At 37.7% G+C, this 18,441-nt stretch overlaps 1 protein-coding gene across 7 annotated transcripts in view; it reads left to right on the forward strand.

Moving 5' to 3' along the window:
* The window catches only part of ARHGAP21 (Rho GTPase activating protein 21), a 168,567-nt gene that overhangs the window by 92,280 nt on the left and 57,846 nt on the right, over positions 1-18,441 (forward strand). For 6 of the 7 annotated variants that reach the window (XM_049705364.1, XM_033407881.2, XM_012537147.3 and 3 more), the window contains exons 3-4: positions 274-453; positions 2,863-2,887. The exons of the other annotated variant lie outside the window; for it this stretch is intronic. In XM_049705364.1, the coding sequence (XP_049561321.1) occupies positions 274-453; positions 2,863-2,887 (205 nt within the window). The remainder of the gene's footprint in view (positions 1-273; positions 454-2,862; positions 2,888-18,441) is intronic. 7 annotated transcript variants of the gene reach the window in all.

Raw genomic sequence — 18,441 nt, forward strand, 5'->3', positions numbered from 1 at the left:
TTAAAATTTTAGCCATTATATTTCTCATTTCCCAGAGTTCTTTCTTGCTTCTGATTAACTTTTCATAGCATCCCACTGGAGGAAAAAAATTGAGTTTTTGGTAATCCGCATGATTTGTTGTACCATGTATAGTTCATGCATCAGAATATGGTTCTTGTTCTCCAGTAAGTTCCTTTCTGCACTCAGGTATTACATTTTTACACATAAATTTTTCCCCAAATGATGAAGTATATTGTGTTACATAGTTAACTTTTAAACATCTTTTCATTTTAGGTATCAAAAAGTAAAGATGGAAAAGAACAAAGTGAAACTGTATCACCATCCGAAGATGAAACATTCTCCTGGCCAGGTCCCAAAACAGTTATGTTGAAAAGAACATCCCAAGGCTTTGGTTTTACATTAAGGCATTTTATTGTTTATCCCCCAGAGTCTGCAATTCAATTTTCATATAAGGTAAGAGAAGTAATTAAAGTAGAACACAAGGCAAATCCTGTCTCCTTCTTGTCTTCCTCTCATCCTGCCTTCTTTCTATCTTAAAAGAATCGTGTCATATCTGCATTTTTATTATATTCTTTTCCATCTTTTAGATATTTTTTACCTTCTAGAACAAACACTTTAATCTCCTCTGAAAGGTCATACTGATTATGAACTCCAAATCTTTTTTACTAGAACTTCTAATTCTAAACTTCACTCTACTTTTTCTAATGTGTAGCTGTTTTTCTAATATCTAGAAAGGTGGTTGAGCTTTCTAGGCTGAGCATGCAGAGGAAATATTATAGTTCGTTAAAATATTTGGACAGTTATAAAAAATTATTAGAATTAGACTGATACTTAACTTTCAGATAGGTAATATGATGGCAAGTCAGAATTTAAAAACACAGCTTCTCACTAGAGTGCATTACACTAATATGCTTCAACATATAGGAACATGGTCTAATAAGCAGCGGATGGAATCATTATAATGGCAGCTGACATCCTGAGTACTTGTTCTGTGTTCTTTATGAGCATTATATCAGTTTATTATTAACCTCATATAATAGATATGGAAACTGGTCTGAGTCATATAATGAGTAAGTGGTGGACCTAGGATTTGAACTTGGCCAACGTGAATGCCTGATGCTTAACTGTTGTTCAACAGTGTAATGCAAATAATGGCATTCAGAAGACTTCGAAGACTTTGGCCAAGCCACTTAACTTCTTTTGGCTTCTAGATTTCCATTCTAATTCGAGGGGATTGTACTAGAAGATTAGAAAGTCCTTTCTAATTCTAAATATCTGTGAATCTTGGGCTGTCTTCTAAAACATAGTGTCAAATTGCTTCTGGAGGCCACACTTTTTTTATTATATCTTTCTTAAATATTTCTATCTAGGAAAATGTCTTATAAGATAAGCTTTTAAAAGTACTAAAGAGTTTTTAAGAATTGAATAATTGCTATCTTTAGAATTAAAATTGACCAGTTTGGTGTTCCTGAAATGTATAAAGCAGTTGAACTGGATTCCCTAAGAATCTCCTTTATATTTAAATGTCTTAAATAGTAAAACTTAGGTGTTAGGTCACATGTGAAAGTAGTTGAAAATTTAAGTCCCTTGCGTTAATTACATATTAAGACTGAATTTTATTTTTTGTCTTTTGGTTTTGTTTTGAAGAAGAGCTTTGGATCATGATGATGTAGATAGTACAGTTTTTATAAGATGATTTTACTAAACACGGATTTCAAATGCATTATTATTATTGTTATAATCGGAAAATATTTCTAGAAATTTTAGAGGCACAGTGTAGCTGCTAACACAATCTTTGGAGTCAAAAGGGCCTGGGTTTGAGTCCCATCTCTGCCCTTGTTAGCTTTGTGACCTTGGGTTAGTCTCCTAATAGACAGTGACAGCACTTTTCTCACTGTGGCTGTGTTAAGTGATATAATACATATAAAACAGTTAGTACAGGAATTGGCAGACAATAATTGCTCATTAAACCTCAGCTATTAATGCTGTTATTTAACACAGATGTTCTTGCAAATAGGTCTGTCTTGTACCTTTTACATGGATAATATTTATTGAAATCTTTTCAGTTATAAAAATTTGATCATTCACTTCAAAGGAGTATATAAAAATTAATATTGTAGAGCTTTCAGAAAATGTGCAGTTAATACAACGTCTTTATTATGTATCTAGCAACCTTGGCAGTCTCAGAACAGAGCATATAACCAGGAAAAAACCATGTATTTGGGCAGCCAAAATAAAGGTCAAAAATTATATAACAAATTATCAGCCCTTCACTAAATCTCTGTTTTTCTTTCTGCAGTACATTGTAGTTTTTGTATGGTAGAGGCTCAACAAATATTTGAATAAATGTATTTTTATGCTAGTTTTTCAAAGTTGCTTTTCTAATTTCCCAGCTAGAGGTAGATAACATGGCAGCAAGACAGCCTGGTAGCAATGAAAGCAACCAAATAGATAAAGCTCAAGGTTTTAAATATATACCAATTTGGAGCCAATGTGTCCAAAGACAGTTCTGGGTCCTGTAATAGCCTTTAAAGGCCCATTTTTCGATGTATAGTACATAAGTGATGACCAGCCTGGCCCTCTCTGTACAGCTGTTTACTTCTGACAGCTCTCCGCGGATGTCCGTTTTAGACATCTTACACTCAGTATGTCAGAAGCTTCTGTTGTCCTCATAAATTGGCTTTACCTACAGCCTTCGCATCTCTGTGTGTGACCGCTTCCTCCTTCTGGCAAGAGGCACTGTTTGTGAGACTGTAATTGGCACATTTTGGGGAGGGCAGTTTGACTTGAATTGAGCCTCACTGTGATTTTACCAGTTACAAACATTATTCATATATGAATATATATGTTTTTATTTTGTAGGATGAAGAAAATGGCAACAGAGGAGGTATGTTATAAAAGGTTTAATTTTTCTCTGAATGTTTTTTTACCCATGCCCTTCCAGTCTTTAAGTAATATTCAATGAGATGATATAGTTTTTGGAGTCCAAATATATAACAACAGTCCTTAGATGTGAGAGTCATAGAAATTAAACGTTTTTACCGTAGACTTCAAAATTTTATGGATTCCATTGTGTCACCATAATTTGTGTGACGATTTTATTGTCATTTATATATTAGTGATTATGTGGGGGAACGTATCATGATTCTGAGGGAAGTAATTCTGAGATTTTTTATTCAATTAGTAATCTTTTAAATTTAGTGATTCTTTTAGTGTGTGTTTCATCTGCTAGATTTATTGGTTCAAATATTGAGAAGTAGAGTATTTTGGTTCTTGTAGTTAGTCTTACTCTTGATTTAAACATATTTAATGAACTTAAAGGCTGGGGATGGGGTTATTTCTTAAAAACTGCCATTTATTTTTGTTTCAATCTTGTATGAACTTCAATGAATTAAAATTTATACACAATAAAAAGCACCCATCTAGAAAACATTTCTATATAATTTTAGATGTTTAAAAAGTTGTAAAAATAGTGAAAAGTTTCCATATATCTTTCATTCAACTTCCCCTAGTGTTAAAAACGTAACTATGGTACAGTTAACAAAATTAAGGCACTCCTATCTAAACTGCAGGATTTATTTGGATTTTTCCCCTTTTCTGTTCCCGGAGTTCACATTGCATTCATTTGCCACACCCCCTTGGTTCTTCTAGTCTGTGACAGTGCCTCAGTCTTTCCTTGTAATTCACGGGCTTGATAATTTTGAGTAGCACTGATCAGTTATTTTGAATGTCTTTCAGTTTGGTTTTGTCTTGATGTTTTCTTATTATTAGTTTGAAGTGATGCATTTTTAGCAAGAGTACCCATTTGCACGTAATTTAAGTGTACTGTTATACTTCAGGTTTTGTTGTGATAAATATGTAACGGGAAACCACCATTCCAATCAAGATGTGATATCAAAAAGAACCTTTGAGTCATTCCATAAAGTTCCCTTGTATGGCTTTGCTGTCAACACTCTGCTGGCCCTAGACAATCGCTGAGCTGCTTTCTGTCACTATAGATGAGTTTTGCCTCCTCTAGAATTGCTTATAAATGGAATAATACAATGTGTACTCTTTGTATCTTTCAAAGATACGTCTTCTCAGCCCGTCTTCTTTGGCGTAGTAGTTTTGAGATTCACCACTTTGTAAGTGTAGGTACTAATAGTACTACTTATTTTGCTGAGTGGTTTTTCCCTTGCTTGCATAGACCATAAATTGTTTATCCACTCACCTGTTGATGAACCTTTATGATACCCATCTCTGATTTGAGGTCTTGGAATGGTTATGTTAAGGGTTAAACTGAGAGGAAAATGGTTTCTTTCAGCACTATCAAAAGTAATGAGTGTGTAGGGTGAGGTAGGACCCTTCATAGTTGTCACCGTTGTGCAAGATGGGCCACTCCTTGCACAAGGTCACCATCTGTCGTGCACCAGGGCTCAGGATGGATTCCAAATGTTACTTGGCCTTAGTGGGGAAAGGGAAGACTGACAAAACCACGATAGGCAAGAGAAAAGAAGACGTGGGTCCTCTGTCTCCCCATCATCCTACAGAGTGATGTACTGATGCCTGGACTACCTACCAGACACACAGCGCCTAGAATTTCATGCCTGTCATGTTCTAGTTTCTACTGGGAGAGATATACTGCTAATAAATGTAGAGGGACTTAGTTATAAAACTTTATTCTGCAGATGATTATATTTCTGACATATCCATTCACTGAAGTGACATTTCATTATATGCTTTGACTGGAGATAATAGACTTAAACATTTGTAAGGGAAAACTTGGAAGATCTAGATCTAACAGAAGGAGATTTGGAGAGGCATGATAAAGTGAGACTAAAGGGTGTCATCTGCTGGGAAAAATTACAGTTTAAATACCATTTTATTTATTAATTTATACTTAATCTCATTCAAAAAAGTGTTTGTGTACACATGCATGTATTATAGTAAGATAAAAATAAGATTAAAACGTTCATGGGGGAAAAATGAATTAAACTGACATTTGAGAGGTTTAGTCCACATAAATACGTGCTGCAGATCCTACACTGTTACCAAAATGGGCTATAAATTTGCTTCTGAGCTTTTCCAATGGCAAGAAAAAAAGAGAGAGAGAGTGAGAGAAGGAAAGAAGGAGAGAAGGAAGGAAGGGAGGGGGAGGGGGAGGGAGGAAGGGAGGGAAGGAGGAAGGAAGGAAGGAAGGATGGATTATTATTTAAGGATTAGCCAAGGATTCACATTATCCATAAGAAAACAACACCTGGTTTGCCCTGAGGTCTGAGACACATTTCTCCTATGGTTCCTCCTAATGGAAACAAAGAATAATATAGTAGGTAACATCCTCAGTACCATCCCTTTATATGACTGTTTTTAAAGAGATTTCTCAACGTAAGCTGTTTCAAAACCCCACGGTCCAATTTAGTGTAAAGAACTTCTCAACTGGGGACAGATTTGCTCCCCAGGGAACACATGGCAGTGTTGGTTGTCGCAGTTAGGGTGGGGGGAGGGTGTGCTGCTGGCATCTAGCAGGGAGAGGCCAGAGATGCTGGTAAGAATCCTACAATGCACAGGACACCCCCCTTCCCACCCCCGCCACCCCAAAGAATTATCCGGCCCAAATGTTAATAGTGCCAGTGTTGAGAAACCTTGGGTTATAGTGATGGATACCAAAACAATGGCCCGACTGTACAGGTCCCCAAGAGTCTGGCTTGATCTGGTGACAATACTCAGACCATTTAGAAGAATGGATATTAAGGACTACATATCCAGTGATCTTTCATGATTATGATACCTCACAACTGAATTTTGATCTGAATTGAGTTACCGCTATAGTTTGAGGTTAAATTATCTGGCCATTCTACTGGCATTGCATGTTGTCAATGAAGGAGTAATCATGAGTAAGAGAAATGTTAGTTTAAGAAAATATAGAGTCAATCAGTATGTTAATAACTAGAAGATAAAATAGCTAAAAGAAAAAAAATCAAAGAATGTAAATAATTGAAATGTAATAATCTTATCATCAGGAATCCAACAGATTGAGGGAGAAAATAATTATAAGCTAGTTTAACAATTTAATTTAAAAGGCCAATAGAAGAATTAAAATAAACACAACGTAACTGAGGTTTTAAAATAAGAAAAATACAAATTCAAGCACCTTACCTCTTACGAAGCAGGTCCATCAAAGTAAGATTATTTATAAAGTTCAGAACATCTGTATGGTTTTCTTCCTAAGAAGAACACTATAAAAAGATATGAGAATACCTAAAGAAATAATTTTATGATATGTTTGTAATATACCTGAAAGGAGAACTACTTGATTTTTAATTTTTTTTTTTTTTTTTTTTTTTTTTTTTTTTGCGGTACGCGGGCCTCTCACTGTTGTGGTCTCTCCCGTTGCGGAGCACAGGCTCCGGACGCGCAGGCTCAGCGGCCATGGCTCACGGGCCCAGCCGCTTCACGGCACGTGTGATCTTCCCAGACCGGGGCACGAACCCGTGTCCCGTGCATCGGCAGGCGGACTCTCAACCACTGCGCCACCAGGGAAGCCCTGATTTTTAATTTTTTGAGGGTGGTAGAAATTAATATCTGATTGAGGACTTAATCTATAGTAGGAATCATAATATATGTTATTATGCTGTTTAATCGTCACTGTAATGCTGTGAGGTGTGAGACAGTATTCCCATTTTGTAGACGAGGAAACTGAGGCTGAAAAAGACGTAAAGTAACTTGCCCAAGATCACACAGCTAAGTGACAGAGCTGGACTTCCAAATCAGGCATCTATAACTCTGAAGCCCATCTTCTTTAAACTGTGCGATTTTATATCTGTTAGCTTAAAAAAATAGTTTGACTTACATAGGGTCAAGAATTAGTAGATAAATATAGGGTATATTTACTATGCTAGGAAATTAACTCTGTGAAATGTCTCCGCATTGAGAAAGTTAAAAACAAGGAAACATGGGGGACTTCCCTAGCGGTCCAGTGGTTAGGACTCCCAATGCAGGGAGTGCAGGTTCGATCCCTGGTCGGGGAACTAAGATCCCACATGCTGCATGGCGCGGCCAAAAAGGGGAAAAAAACCCAAAAAACAAGGAAGCCTGTTCCATATTTGTGAACACTTAAAGACAAAGAATTCACAAAAAAGTCAGGGAAACACCAAGTTCAGAGGCCCCAGACATCTTATAGGAGCACCCACCACTTGTTACTGGACTCTGAATAGCTGGCTGGCAGTGGACCTGGAAAGTTAAATGAGTTTAAAGAGTTCCTAGTTCTCTGTGTCCTTTTGCCTCCCTGGGCCAGGCTTGCTTTCGTCATCCCCGTTGGCAGTGGGAGTCACAGGCTGGTCTACAGAGGCCTACTTAGCTTACGTTTAGTACTCATAATACCATTTCAGATAAACTGATCAGATCATCCGTCAGAACATATTCTATGTGAAAAATATGTTCTGACTTGTGAACAATTATTTATAGATCTGTTTAAAAAATACAACCTATTTAGAGACAGATGACACGTAATCTATTATTTTGACTCACCCTGAATGTTTCGATATTTATTTTATAGTCTCATTTCCTTTTCAGACTTATTTTCAAGCGTACTGAGATTACGAGATCCTTTTATATGAATTTTGTTTAATGAAATAGAATCCCAACCTCCGGTATAATGATCCGAGTCAGAGCCTAGAATCACTGGAGAGAAAAGAATTCCCAGAATTTTATTCAAGCTCCTAAGAGATCCTGCTGTGTTGCCAGAATTCTGTGGAACGGTTGAAAGGTCTTGTTTGGTGTTCTTTCCTTTTTTACCTCAGTGGAGTCTCTTGCCAGTCACTTTTCCGATTATTCTCTTTACCCAGCTTTTCCATTCTGTTATATATTATTTCTCATATCTTGTATATATGTGTCCTCTCTTGTGTTTTAAAAGTTATTTTTCTTTCTTGTTGGTTAGTTTTCTGTGCTATAATGCAAATACTGTTTACAAGAGAAAGGCCGTCAAGGTAGAAAAATACTTCTTGGTGATAATAATGCTGGCGGATAATTGCCATCTTGCTGACGTCCTGTTGTCCCTTAAATCATAAATTCATAAATAATCAAAATAAGAATAATAGAAGGTTTGTAATTACCATTATTTCTCCTTTACTTATTCTATGAGAAAAAGTCTACCTCAGCTTAGTTGTAGGGACACTTCCAGTATTCTAAAATGTGTATGTCATTTTGTTAGATGCTCAATAACTGGTGGATTTCTACTTTGGCATTAAACTTTATATTCAAGCATGTTAATAGTAGAAAAAAAAAGTATCTGGGAATTCTATATACTTTCTCAGTAGTAAAAATTTGTATTTTGTGATTGCGGTCACTTCTGACAAACGGCTCTGTAGTCCGTGTTAGAGTTTTCTAATGAAGGATAGTTTGGTGGCAAGACATAGAACCCCCCGCCCCTGCCAGGCCACCTTAGGAAAGATGTGTTAATTCTAAGAAACAAATAAGACATCTCCAAATTCAAAGTCAAGTGCTGTAGGATACCCAGGGTGCCCCAGACACCAGAATTAGGACCTGGAAAGTAACTAAATGCAGAGTAACAACACAGACAACAGCAACAAAATCTTGGCATATGATCCTCCAAGGGCCTAAACTCTGCTACTTACAGGATGGTTTAAATGATGTTCACAGATAATTTTGATTATACATGATTGTCTCACATGCTGACCTCTGTAGAAGGAACAACCCTAACTGTATCTTCTTCCTTCCTTCTTCTCTCATCATCATAATTCCAAATTCCCTAAGAGAGAAATGTAATTGGCCTAGTTCATCGTTTAATGAACAGCACTCACTATGTTTAGAGATCAAATGTTCTTCAGTTTAATGAAGATCTAAATTCTCTGGAGCTGAGAAAATTGAGTATATTTTATGCCATTGATTTCCATTAATAGATTGAAAACCTATTCCCTCAGGATAATATAACGCTAAATTATGGACCTGAAAATTGGTTGGAAGAAGAAATTCTTATTATGGGTAGGTCTGTGGTCTGTGGTGTGGTGGTAGGGTGTCAGAATTGTGTTCATGTTACTTTTGAAATGTAGCAATACTAACCGAGTGGGCTTCACAGATCTCATGATGTCTTTGGGAAGGCACATTAACTGAACCCCTTAGGATCCATTTTTAACTGTATTGACAGGTAAATTATTTGAGCTTTGAGTTTCTCTGGTAGTTAGGTAAATATACTAATTAGCTGCATATTTTTATTAACTTCTAGTGCTGTTCAGTTGAACAACCACAGGTGTCTTAAACTGTCTTGAAGATATTTTACAAAGTAGAAATGATGATGGTGGTGGTGATGATGATGAAGATGGTGGTGGTGGTGATGATGCTGGTGATGGGGCGATGATGATGGTGACGGGGTGATGATGGTGGTGGTGATGCTGGTGGTGCTGGTGATGGGGAGATGCTGATGGTGATGATGATGATGAAGATGATGCTGGTGATGATGGTGACGGGATGATGGTGATGGGGTGATGGTGATGATGGTGATGGTGATGATGGCTGTGATTGTGGTGATGAGGACGATGATGGTGGTGATGGTGATGATGGTGGTAGTGACTGGGTGGCAGAAGCAGCTAACTTACAATGTGCCAGGTGCTGTTCTAAGACTCTGCATGGATTAACTCATTTAATCATCACAACAACTTTCTGGGGTGGATATTATTATCATCTCCTTTTTTTTTTTTTTTTTTTTGGTGGTACGCGGGCCTCTCACTGTTGTGGCCTCTCCCGTTGCGGCCTCTCCCGTTGCAGAGCACAGGCTCTGGACGCGCAGTCTCAGCGGCCATGGCTCACGGGCCCAGCCGCTCCGCAGCATGTGGGATCTTCCCGGACCGGGGCACGAACCCGTGTCCCCTGCATCGTCAGGCGGGCTCTCAACCACTGTGCCACCAGGGAAGCCCTCATCTCCACTTTTAAGATGAGGAAATTGAGGCACAAAGTGTCTAACTAGCAAGTGGTAGAGTTGGACAGTTTGATTCTAGAGTTTTCTCTCAATTCCCACCCCAGCTTCTCAGAAAGAACTTTACTCTCACATAATTCATTCTTGAAAATGTGAAAGAAAGAGGGTTCTGTTCCCTTGGAAGTCAAGCAGTATTAAAAAAATCACTGGGGGACTTCCCTGGTGGTGCAGTGGTTAAGAATCCGCCTGCCAATGCAGGGGACATGGATTCGAGCCCTGGTCCAGGAAGATCCCACATACCACAGAGCAACTAAGCCCGTGCGCCGCAACTACTGAGCCTGTGCTCTAGAGCCCGCGAGCCACAACTACTGAAGCCCGTGCACCTAGAGCCCGTGCTCCACAACAAGAGAAGCCACCGCAGTGAGAAGCCTGTGCACCACAACAAAGAGTAGCCCCCTCTCGCTGCAACTAGAGAAAGCCCGTGCACAACAATGAAGACCCAATGCGGCCAAAAAAAACCCCCAAAAAACAGAAAAGTAAAAAAATCACTGATTCAAAATTCAGGTATAATTTTGTTAACATAGAATTAGCATATCATACTTGTTCTTTAGTTTTCTTCTTTATCTTCATAATTGAATATGTACTGTTGGCTTAAATCTGCTGGGCTTAAGGATAAAGCATCATTGCTTTAATGTCTGCAGTTGGTTTTCATCTTTGGTTCAGTTATATTATGACTGATAACACTTTTTTTGTTTTTTTTTACTTGTTTTTGTGAAATGATAAGAGCACTTATAGGTATTTACCCAAGATAAATGAAACATGCCTGCAAGAATATTTGTACAGAAATGTTCAAATTATTCATATTGAATAAGCACTGGATTGAGTCGACCTAAATATTAATCAACATATGAATTGATGACCAAATTGTGGTATATCCATATAATGGACTACACAGGCCATCTTGGATCAGTCTCAAAAGCATTTATTTTCTTGAGGTGGAATTCACCTAACATAAAATTCACCCTTTTAAAGTGACCAATTCAGTGACATTTAGTAGAGAATTAAAGGACATGTATGCAGTGTGCATCTGCCACCTCCATCTAGTTCCAAAACATTCCGTCACCCCAAAAGAAAACCCATGTCCAGTAAGCAGTCATTCACTGTTCTCCCCTCCCCCAGGTCCCTGGCAACCACCAATCTGTTTTCTGTCCCCATGGATTTAACCTATTCTAGATATTTCATATAAATGGAATCATACAATATGCAACCTTTTTCATATGGCTTCTTCCACTTAGTGTAATGTTTTTGAGGTTTGTCTGTGTGTCACATATATCAGTACTCCATTCCTCTTTATGGCTGAATAATATTACATTGTAGGTATATACCACAGTTTGTTTATCCATTCATCCACTGATGGACATTTGGGCTGTTTCCACCTTTTGACCGTTGTGATTAGTGCTGCTATGAACATGCATGTGCAAGTGTTTGTTTGCATTCCTATTTTAAATTCTTTGAGGTATATATCTAGGAGTGGAATTGCTGGGTCATATGGTGATTCTATGTTTAACATTTTGGGGAACCGCTAAACGGTTTTCCGTAGTACCGGCACCATTTTTACATTCCCATCAGCAATATATGAGGACCCCAGTTCCTCTACATCCTCACCAACACGTGTTATTTTCCATTTTTGTTATTATAACCAACCTATCGAGTATGAAGTGGTGTTTCATTTTGGTTTGCTTTGCATTGCCTTAATAACTAATGATGTTGAGCATTTTCATGGGCTTGTTGGCCATTTTTATATCTTCTTTGGAGAGATGTCTGTTCAAATCTATTGCCCATTTTTTTAATTGGGCTGTTTGTCTTTTTGTTTTTGAGTTGGAAGTATTCTTTATATATTCTAGATACTAGGCCCTTATCAGATACATGATTTGCATAGATCTTCTCTCATTCTGTAGGTTGTCTTTTTATTTTCTTGATAATGTCCTTTGATGCACAAAATTTTAACTTTTGATGAAATTTAATTTATCTATGTTTATTGCTCACGCTTTTCCTGTCAAACTCATTTTGATTAGTGAAGAAGTCAAGTGCAAAAAGAGTGCATACTGTCTGATTCCATTTATGTGAAACTCCAGGAAAGACAAATCTAAACAGATCTGTGGTTGCCTGAATTGACTAGGAAGAGGCACAAGGGAAGTTTTGGGCTTGTATATCTTGATTGTGGTGGTGGTTGCATGGGTGTGTACATTTGTCCAAACTTAGGAACTGTGTACTTAAATGGGTACATTTTATCTTAGGTAAATTATAATAAAGTTGATTTAAAACAAAAAGAACATATGCAATTTATTCAGTCTACTGTTGATGGACATTTAGATTTTTTCCAGTGTTTACCTATTTCAAACAGTGCAACTGTGAGCCATCTTATTACACGTACTTTGTACACAAATGTCCTCATTTCTGGTGGGTATATATATCTAGGGATGGCATTACTGACTCATAGGTATGCATACAATCACATTTAGTAGATACTGCTAAAAAGTTTTCCAAAGTGATTATACCGATTTACACAGCCACCAACAGGGTATGAGAATTCCACTTGCTCCATATCATCACTAACACTTGGCATTTGTCAGTCTTTTTAATTTTATCCGTTCTAGTGAGTGTGTAGTGGAGTGGGTTAATTTAAACTTTCTTGACACTGATGAAGTCGATTACCTTTTATTTGATTATTAGCTATCTGTGCTTTATAAATAATTCATATGTAGGAGTCTAAATATTTTTGATGAAGATTTTATTAGTTATATATTTAGCAGATATTCAGCTGTGACTTGCCTTTCAATTTCTTATTAGTAATTTTGATAAAGGGAAGTTCCTAATTTTAATGTAGTCCAAATTATCAGTCTTTTCTTTTATGGTTAAAACTTTGAGTGCTATTGAAGAAATTTTTTTCTACTCCACGGTCACGAAGATATTCTCCTGTGTTATCTTCCGAGATGCTGTATTGTTTTGTCATTCACAATTAAATCTACAATTCACTTGTAATTGATTATTTTTATATGTGGTATGGGATCAAGGTTAATTTTTCCCCATACTGATATGCATTTGGCCTGGCACTATTTAGTGAAAAGTCTATTTTTTCTACTGCTCTGTAATACCACCTTGATCATACAGTGTTTATATATGTTTTGGTCTGTTTCTGGACCATATTCTATTCCAAGGGTCGGCATGTGGCTCATTTTTGTACAGTTTCCAAACTAAGAATAGTTCTATATTTTTAAAGGGTTGTTTAAAAAAAAAGAATATGCGACAGAGACTGTATGAGTCCTGCAAAGGCTAAAATATTTACCATCTGGCCCTTTACAGAAAAGTTTGCTGAACTCCGTTCTATTCCATTGGTCACTTTCTTTGCTGCAAGACTGTGATCTTAATTACTGTAGTTATATAATGTGTTGCTATTAGGTAGAGTAAGTCTTCCAATTTTGTTTTCAAGATTGGATTGGCTGTTCTTGTCCATTTATAGTAACACACACACACACACACAAATTCTTCTGGAATTTTGATTGGTTTTATATTATTTACAGTGTTGAATATTTGAAAATATTTGAGGTATTGAATCTTTCAATCTACGAATGTGGTGTATCTCTCCCATGAATGAGTTTTGAATTTTTCTGCATCTTTTGGAATAAACATTTGATTTTTTTTCCCTTTAGTCTCAATATAGTGAATTATATTGATTTCTTTTTTAAATGTTAAACCAACTTTGCATTACAGAACTAAACCAAGATTGTTCCTAATGTATGTACTTTTTATATATTACCAGTTTTGGCTTTCTGTTTTATTTAGAATTTTTGCATCGCTGTTCAAGGATTGCTTCACATAAAGGTGGACTTTGGTCCTTTTGATATTTGGAGTATCAGTTTGGGTTCCCTGAGAAGCAGACACAAAGACAGAAGTGGTGGCAAGACAGGATTAGACATGGCAGAGATTTATTGGGGGAAATGCCTGTAGAAAGGAGCAGGAAAGGACGGGGAAGACTTAAGACTGTGATACAAAGAAGAGAGGAAAAGAGGATTTGGTAGGAAGGCCCTGACTGCAGCACAGTTCTCAGAAGGTGCTGGGCCAGAGAGGAGTCCCCAAACCAACGCTGTCCCTTAGAGGAGTCCTGCTTCGGAGGGCGGGGGAGTGGCAAGTGTGAACGTGATGGTGGGTCCAGGCTGGGGCTGGCAGTCATCTGTGTTCTCTTTGGCAGAACAGGGCTGGGCTTCTACCTTTGCAGCCCTACTCACATGTTGTACTCCTTGGGAGGCCCAATTGAAAGCATATAGTGTTTTCCAGGGCCCTCTTCCTTGCTGGACCCCAACGTCCATGTTTGTGTCCCTGACCCTTGGAGACTGAGGGAGGCCGTGAACAGCTTCTCAGTCTCAGCCTTTACTTTGGAAGCAGAATTTGCCTCAAGGCGAAAAGCAGTGCAAAACATGGGGCTCCCTGGACTTCATTCTCCTATTTTGGTTTATTGATTTTTTGAACGCAAATTTTTTTTATATCTGCTTTTAAGATTTTCTCTATAGGGGCTTCACTGGTGGTCCAGTGGGTAAGAATCCACGCTCCCAATGCAGGGGGCCCAGGTTTAATCCCTGGTCGGGGAACTAAGTTCCCACATGCATGCCACAACTAAGAATCAGCATGCCACAACTAAAGATCCCGCATTGCCACAACTAAATATGCCACAACAAAGATCCCATGTGCCACAACTAAGACCCAGTGCAGCCTAAATAAATAAATAAATAAGATTTTTCTCTATATCTTTGATGTTTAGCCATTTTGTAATGATGAGTCTAGGTGAGGATATATTTTTATTTTTCTTGTTTGGGATTCATTGAGCTTCTTGTGTCTGTAGATGGATGTGTATCATCAGTCTAGGAAATTTTCAGCCAGCATCTCATCACATATTACCTGTGTCCTCCTGTAACCCAATGCTCTCTTCTTCTGGGGCTCCAATCAAACATATGTTAGATTTTCTTACTCTACCCCCCATGGCTCCTGAATTTTCTGTTTCTTCTCTGTGTGTGTGCATGTGTGTGTCTGCATTCCAGGTAATTTCTCCCTATGTATATTCAATAATTTTCTTTTTAGCTGTTTGCATTTTACATTTTAATTATTAGAAGTTCTTTAGGGTAGTGCACCAAATATGCTTGATCACTTCCTATAGTTTCCTCTTTACCATTTTTAGGCTTATTTTAAAAACTTCTTCAGACATGATAAGCAAAGTTGTTTTGTAATCTCTGTCTGGTGATTCCATTATCAGAAGCCTTTGTGGAACTCTTTCTCTCTTTTTTTTCCTGGTGGTTCTAGCTCAGAGGGTGTTGTGTTTTTGGAGTTTTTTGTTGTTGTTGTTGCTGTTATTATTATTATTTGTGGATGCTTGAGTATTTTGTGTTTTTTGTGGATGTTTGACTATTTTGTGTTTATTGACCTTCAAATATCATTACTGAAGATTTTTTGAGATCTAGGATAAAAGATTGTTGTTTGCTTTATCCAGATCCAGGCTATTACTTGATTTAGCCTATAAATCTATGTGAAGTTCGGCCTCTAGCTACTTCTTAGAGATCGGTTTCCCTTCCCTTACCCCCTGCTCTGCTTAGTTAAAACTGAGGTAGCCTCTGGGCTGGTGGGAGCATTCTTTCCAGTTAACCCTTACTCTTCAGTGTGGGGAAAGTCTCCTGACAGATTCCTAACTGGACAAGACTTGGGCTTTTTCCTCTGCCTGCTGAGTGCAGAAGCCCTTAAGATGGAAGTTCTAACCTGGAAATATATTATCATATTAGTAGTAATTTTGGGAGGTAATTTTCTTTTTTTGTTCTTTGTTGTTTTTTTGGCCACACCGTGTGGCATGTGGGGTCTTAGTTCCCCTACCAGGGATTGAACCCGCACCCCCTGCAGTGGAAGCATGGAGTCTTAACCACTGGACAGCCAGGGAAGTCCTGGGAGGTAGTTTTCTAGTAGCTGGACTTCGTATGCGTATACACTATGGCGCAAGTATAAGTGATGTATTCCCTGTACTCACTCACTTTGCTAATATATGGATACTTCAGTGAATGGTTTGCTGCCCATGTATTTGTCTTATTAAAATAACTTTATTCTATCAACATAGTTATAATAAAATTACCAAGTTATTTGTAGTCTGCTATTATGGGCAATGTTTCCTACTGTAAAAATATATACACACATGTATAAACTTGCATACACGTGTACACACACAAAGATAATAAGTGATTTTTATGTTATATGTTGCTAGCAACAGGTTAACTCAATATATTTGTTTTGTTTCTCTTCATTTGACAGGTAGGAAACACGGGAAAGGAGGGCTTCAGGGTCTTCTGAGTAAATAGGACAAAGCAAAACACTGTGGAGTGCCAGATGTAAAGGACAGTGATGACAAGGACATATATAGATATAGATGCAGATATATAGATATATATACACACGGGGGAGAAAGTGATAGCTTTCAGTATGTTCAGTAGTTTCCAAATGTTTGAAAGGATGTTTTGTGCAAGATGGAGTAGAGTGCTGTTTCACAACTAGTGAAAGATGCAGGTAGGCTCTTTCCCTGATTTTCTCCTGGGAAATCCCTACTCATATTTTGGACACAGTTAATCTGAGTGATTGTAGTAAACAAGTGAAAACTTCCTACTTCCTAATATACCTGTTCCTGGGAGGTGATGATAGTAATACAGATCTGATAACAGAAAATAGAAAAATAAGAAGGGGGATTCTGTCTTTTATCAAGAGTTGGGCATTAGAATGTTCGAAGTAAAATTTTCCTACATACCCAAACTAGTCATTATGTTTATTAAAAAATGTTTTTATGTGTTACTTTAAGAACAAAGATCACTAAGGGTGGACACTGTCTTTCATTGTTGAATTTTCAGTGCCTGCTAAGTTCATGGTACGTAGTAGGAGCACAAATGTTTGTTGAGTAAATGTATTGAGTAAAGGGGGGTACCGCCCTAGTACCACCTTCACTTGGTGCTATTCCCAAATGACTGTTCCCGAAGCTGCAAAAGTCAGCATGTTAGTATCTGACCTCAGCTGTTGAGGAATTATTGTCTCTCTACTTCCTTCCTATTTTTCTTTCACCTTGCTCCCATCAGTCCCCCTTGAACACAAAGTCTCGGTGACACTTTTTAAATTTAGAAACCTTATTTCACACAGTTGCTAAGTGTGTAAGCTGGAACACTAATAACAAAAACACGGTAATCCTGGACCTTAGTAGGAATTTGTAAAATAAACTGGGACACTGGTAAAGTTAGATGAGAGGTTTAAAAAAAAAATCTAACTTCACTCTAAAGGTCCCAGGAAATCATACTTACAGAAATCTAAAATGAAGGGAATTTGATTGCATTAAAGTAGGTATTGTCAGAAATCCAATTTTTGGAGTAGATTTTCAGGCTTTGTGAGACATTGCATGAAGGTAGTTTGTCAGTCAAGAGGGTAAAGGCGATTAAAAAATCTCTTTAATGGTTCTAAAACCTTTAGGAAATAGGCGATCTAGGATTTTAGAGAACTAATTGGGATACTGAACAATAGGGCTATAAAGGTGAAAGTCCAGGAAAGTACCTGGTTGGAGTATTAATGTTCTAGACTGCCCTAGAAATCACTTCTCTATAGAAACTGTTGCTCCAGAGATGACCTGTAATTACGTGATTTTGAGCTGTCTTTTCTTAGCTGCTCCGTAACTTAAGACCTTGATCACAGACACCACTTAGCTGAATAGGCTCATTTTCTTCCTGGTTGCTCTCCAGTTAGTCTATACTCAAAATACATGATTCATAGATCCAGTTAATAAAAAGTGAATTTAATTGTGATGGTCCCTGCTTTCAAAATTTAACAGATAATTTTTCATCTCTGGTGTAGAGCTGCAATAGAAGTATTTGCGTATGAATGCTAAATGCGTTAAGTCTAGAAATATATTTCCTGTTGTTTATTCATTCTCTTAGCAGACATTTGTTGAGTCACTTCCAAGAGTCAGTCACTAAACTAATTGTTGGGAAGGGAGCAATATAGCCTGTAATCTCATTTCCTTTAGATAGTGATTCAGATGTCACCTGCTAGAGAGGACTTCCCTGACCATTTCCTAAAAATAGTATCACATCCCTGCCTCTCCCTCTCCCTTCCCTTCGCACTCCGCTTATTATTGTCTGTCACACTTTTCACCATCTCTCATGCTGCTTTTTTCTCATTGAACATTTTTCTGCCTCAGGTGGATTGTCGAGCAGGAACCTTATTTTTATTTTTTTGTAATTTTAAAAATGATTTGTATGTATATATTTATGGCCACGCGGCGTGCGGGATCTTAGTCCCCGACCAGGGATTGAACCCATGCCCCCTGCAGTGGGAGCGCGGAGCCCTAAACCCCTGGACCACCAGGAAATTCCCAACTTTATTTTATTACTTTTTTTTCTTTAAACCCAGAACAATTCCTGGCCTATATGCATTTGATGAATCTTTATATAGGATGGTGGAAGATGAAGGTG

This window comes from Orcinus orca, chromosome 2 (assembly GCF_937001465.1).
Source record: "Orcinus orca chromosome 2, mOrcOrc1.1, whole genome shotgun sequence".
NCBI lineage: Eukaryota > Metazoa > Chordata > Mammalia > Artiodactyla > Delphinidae > Orcinus > Orcinus orca.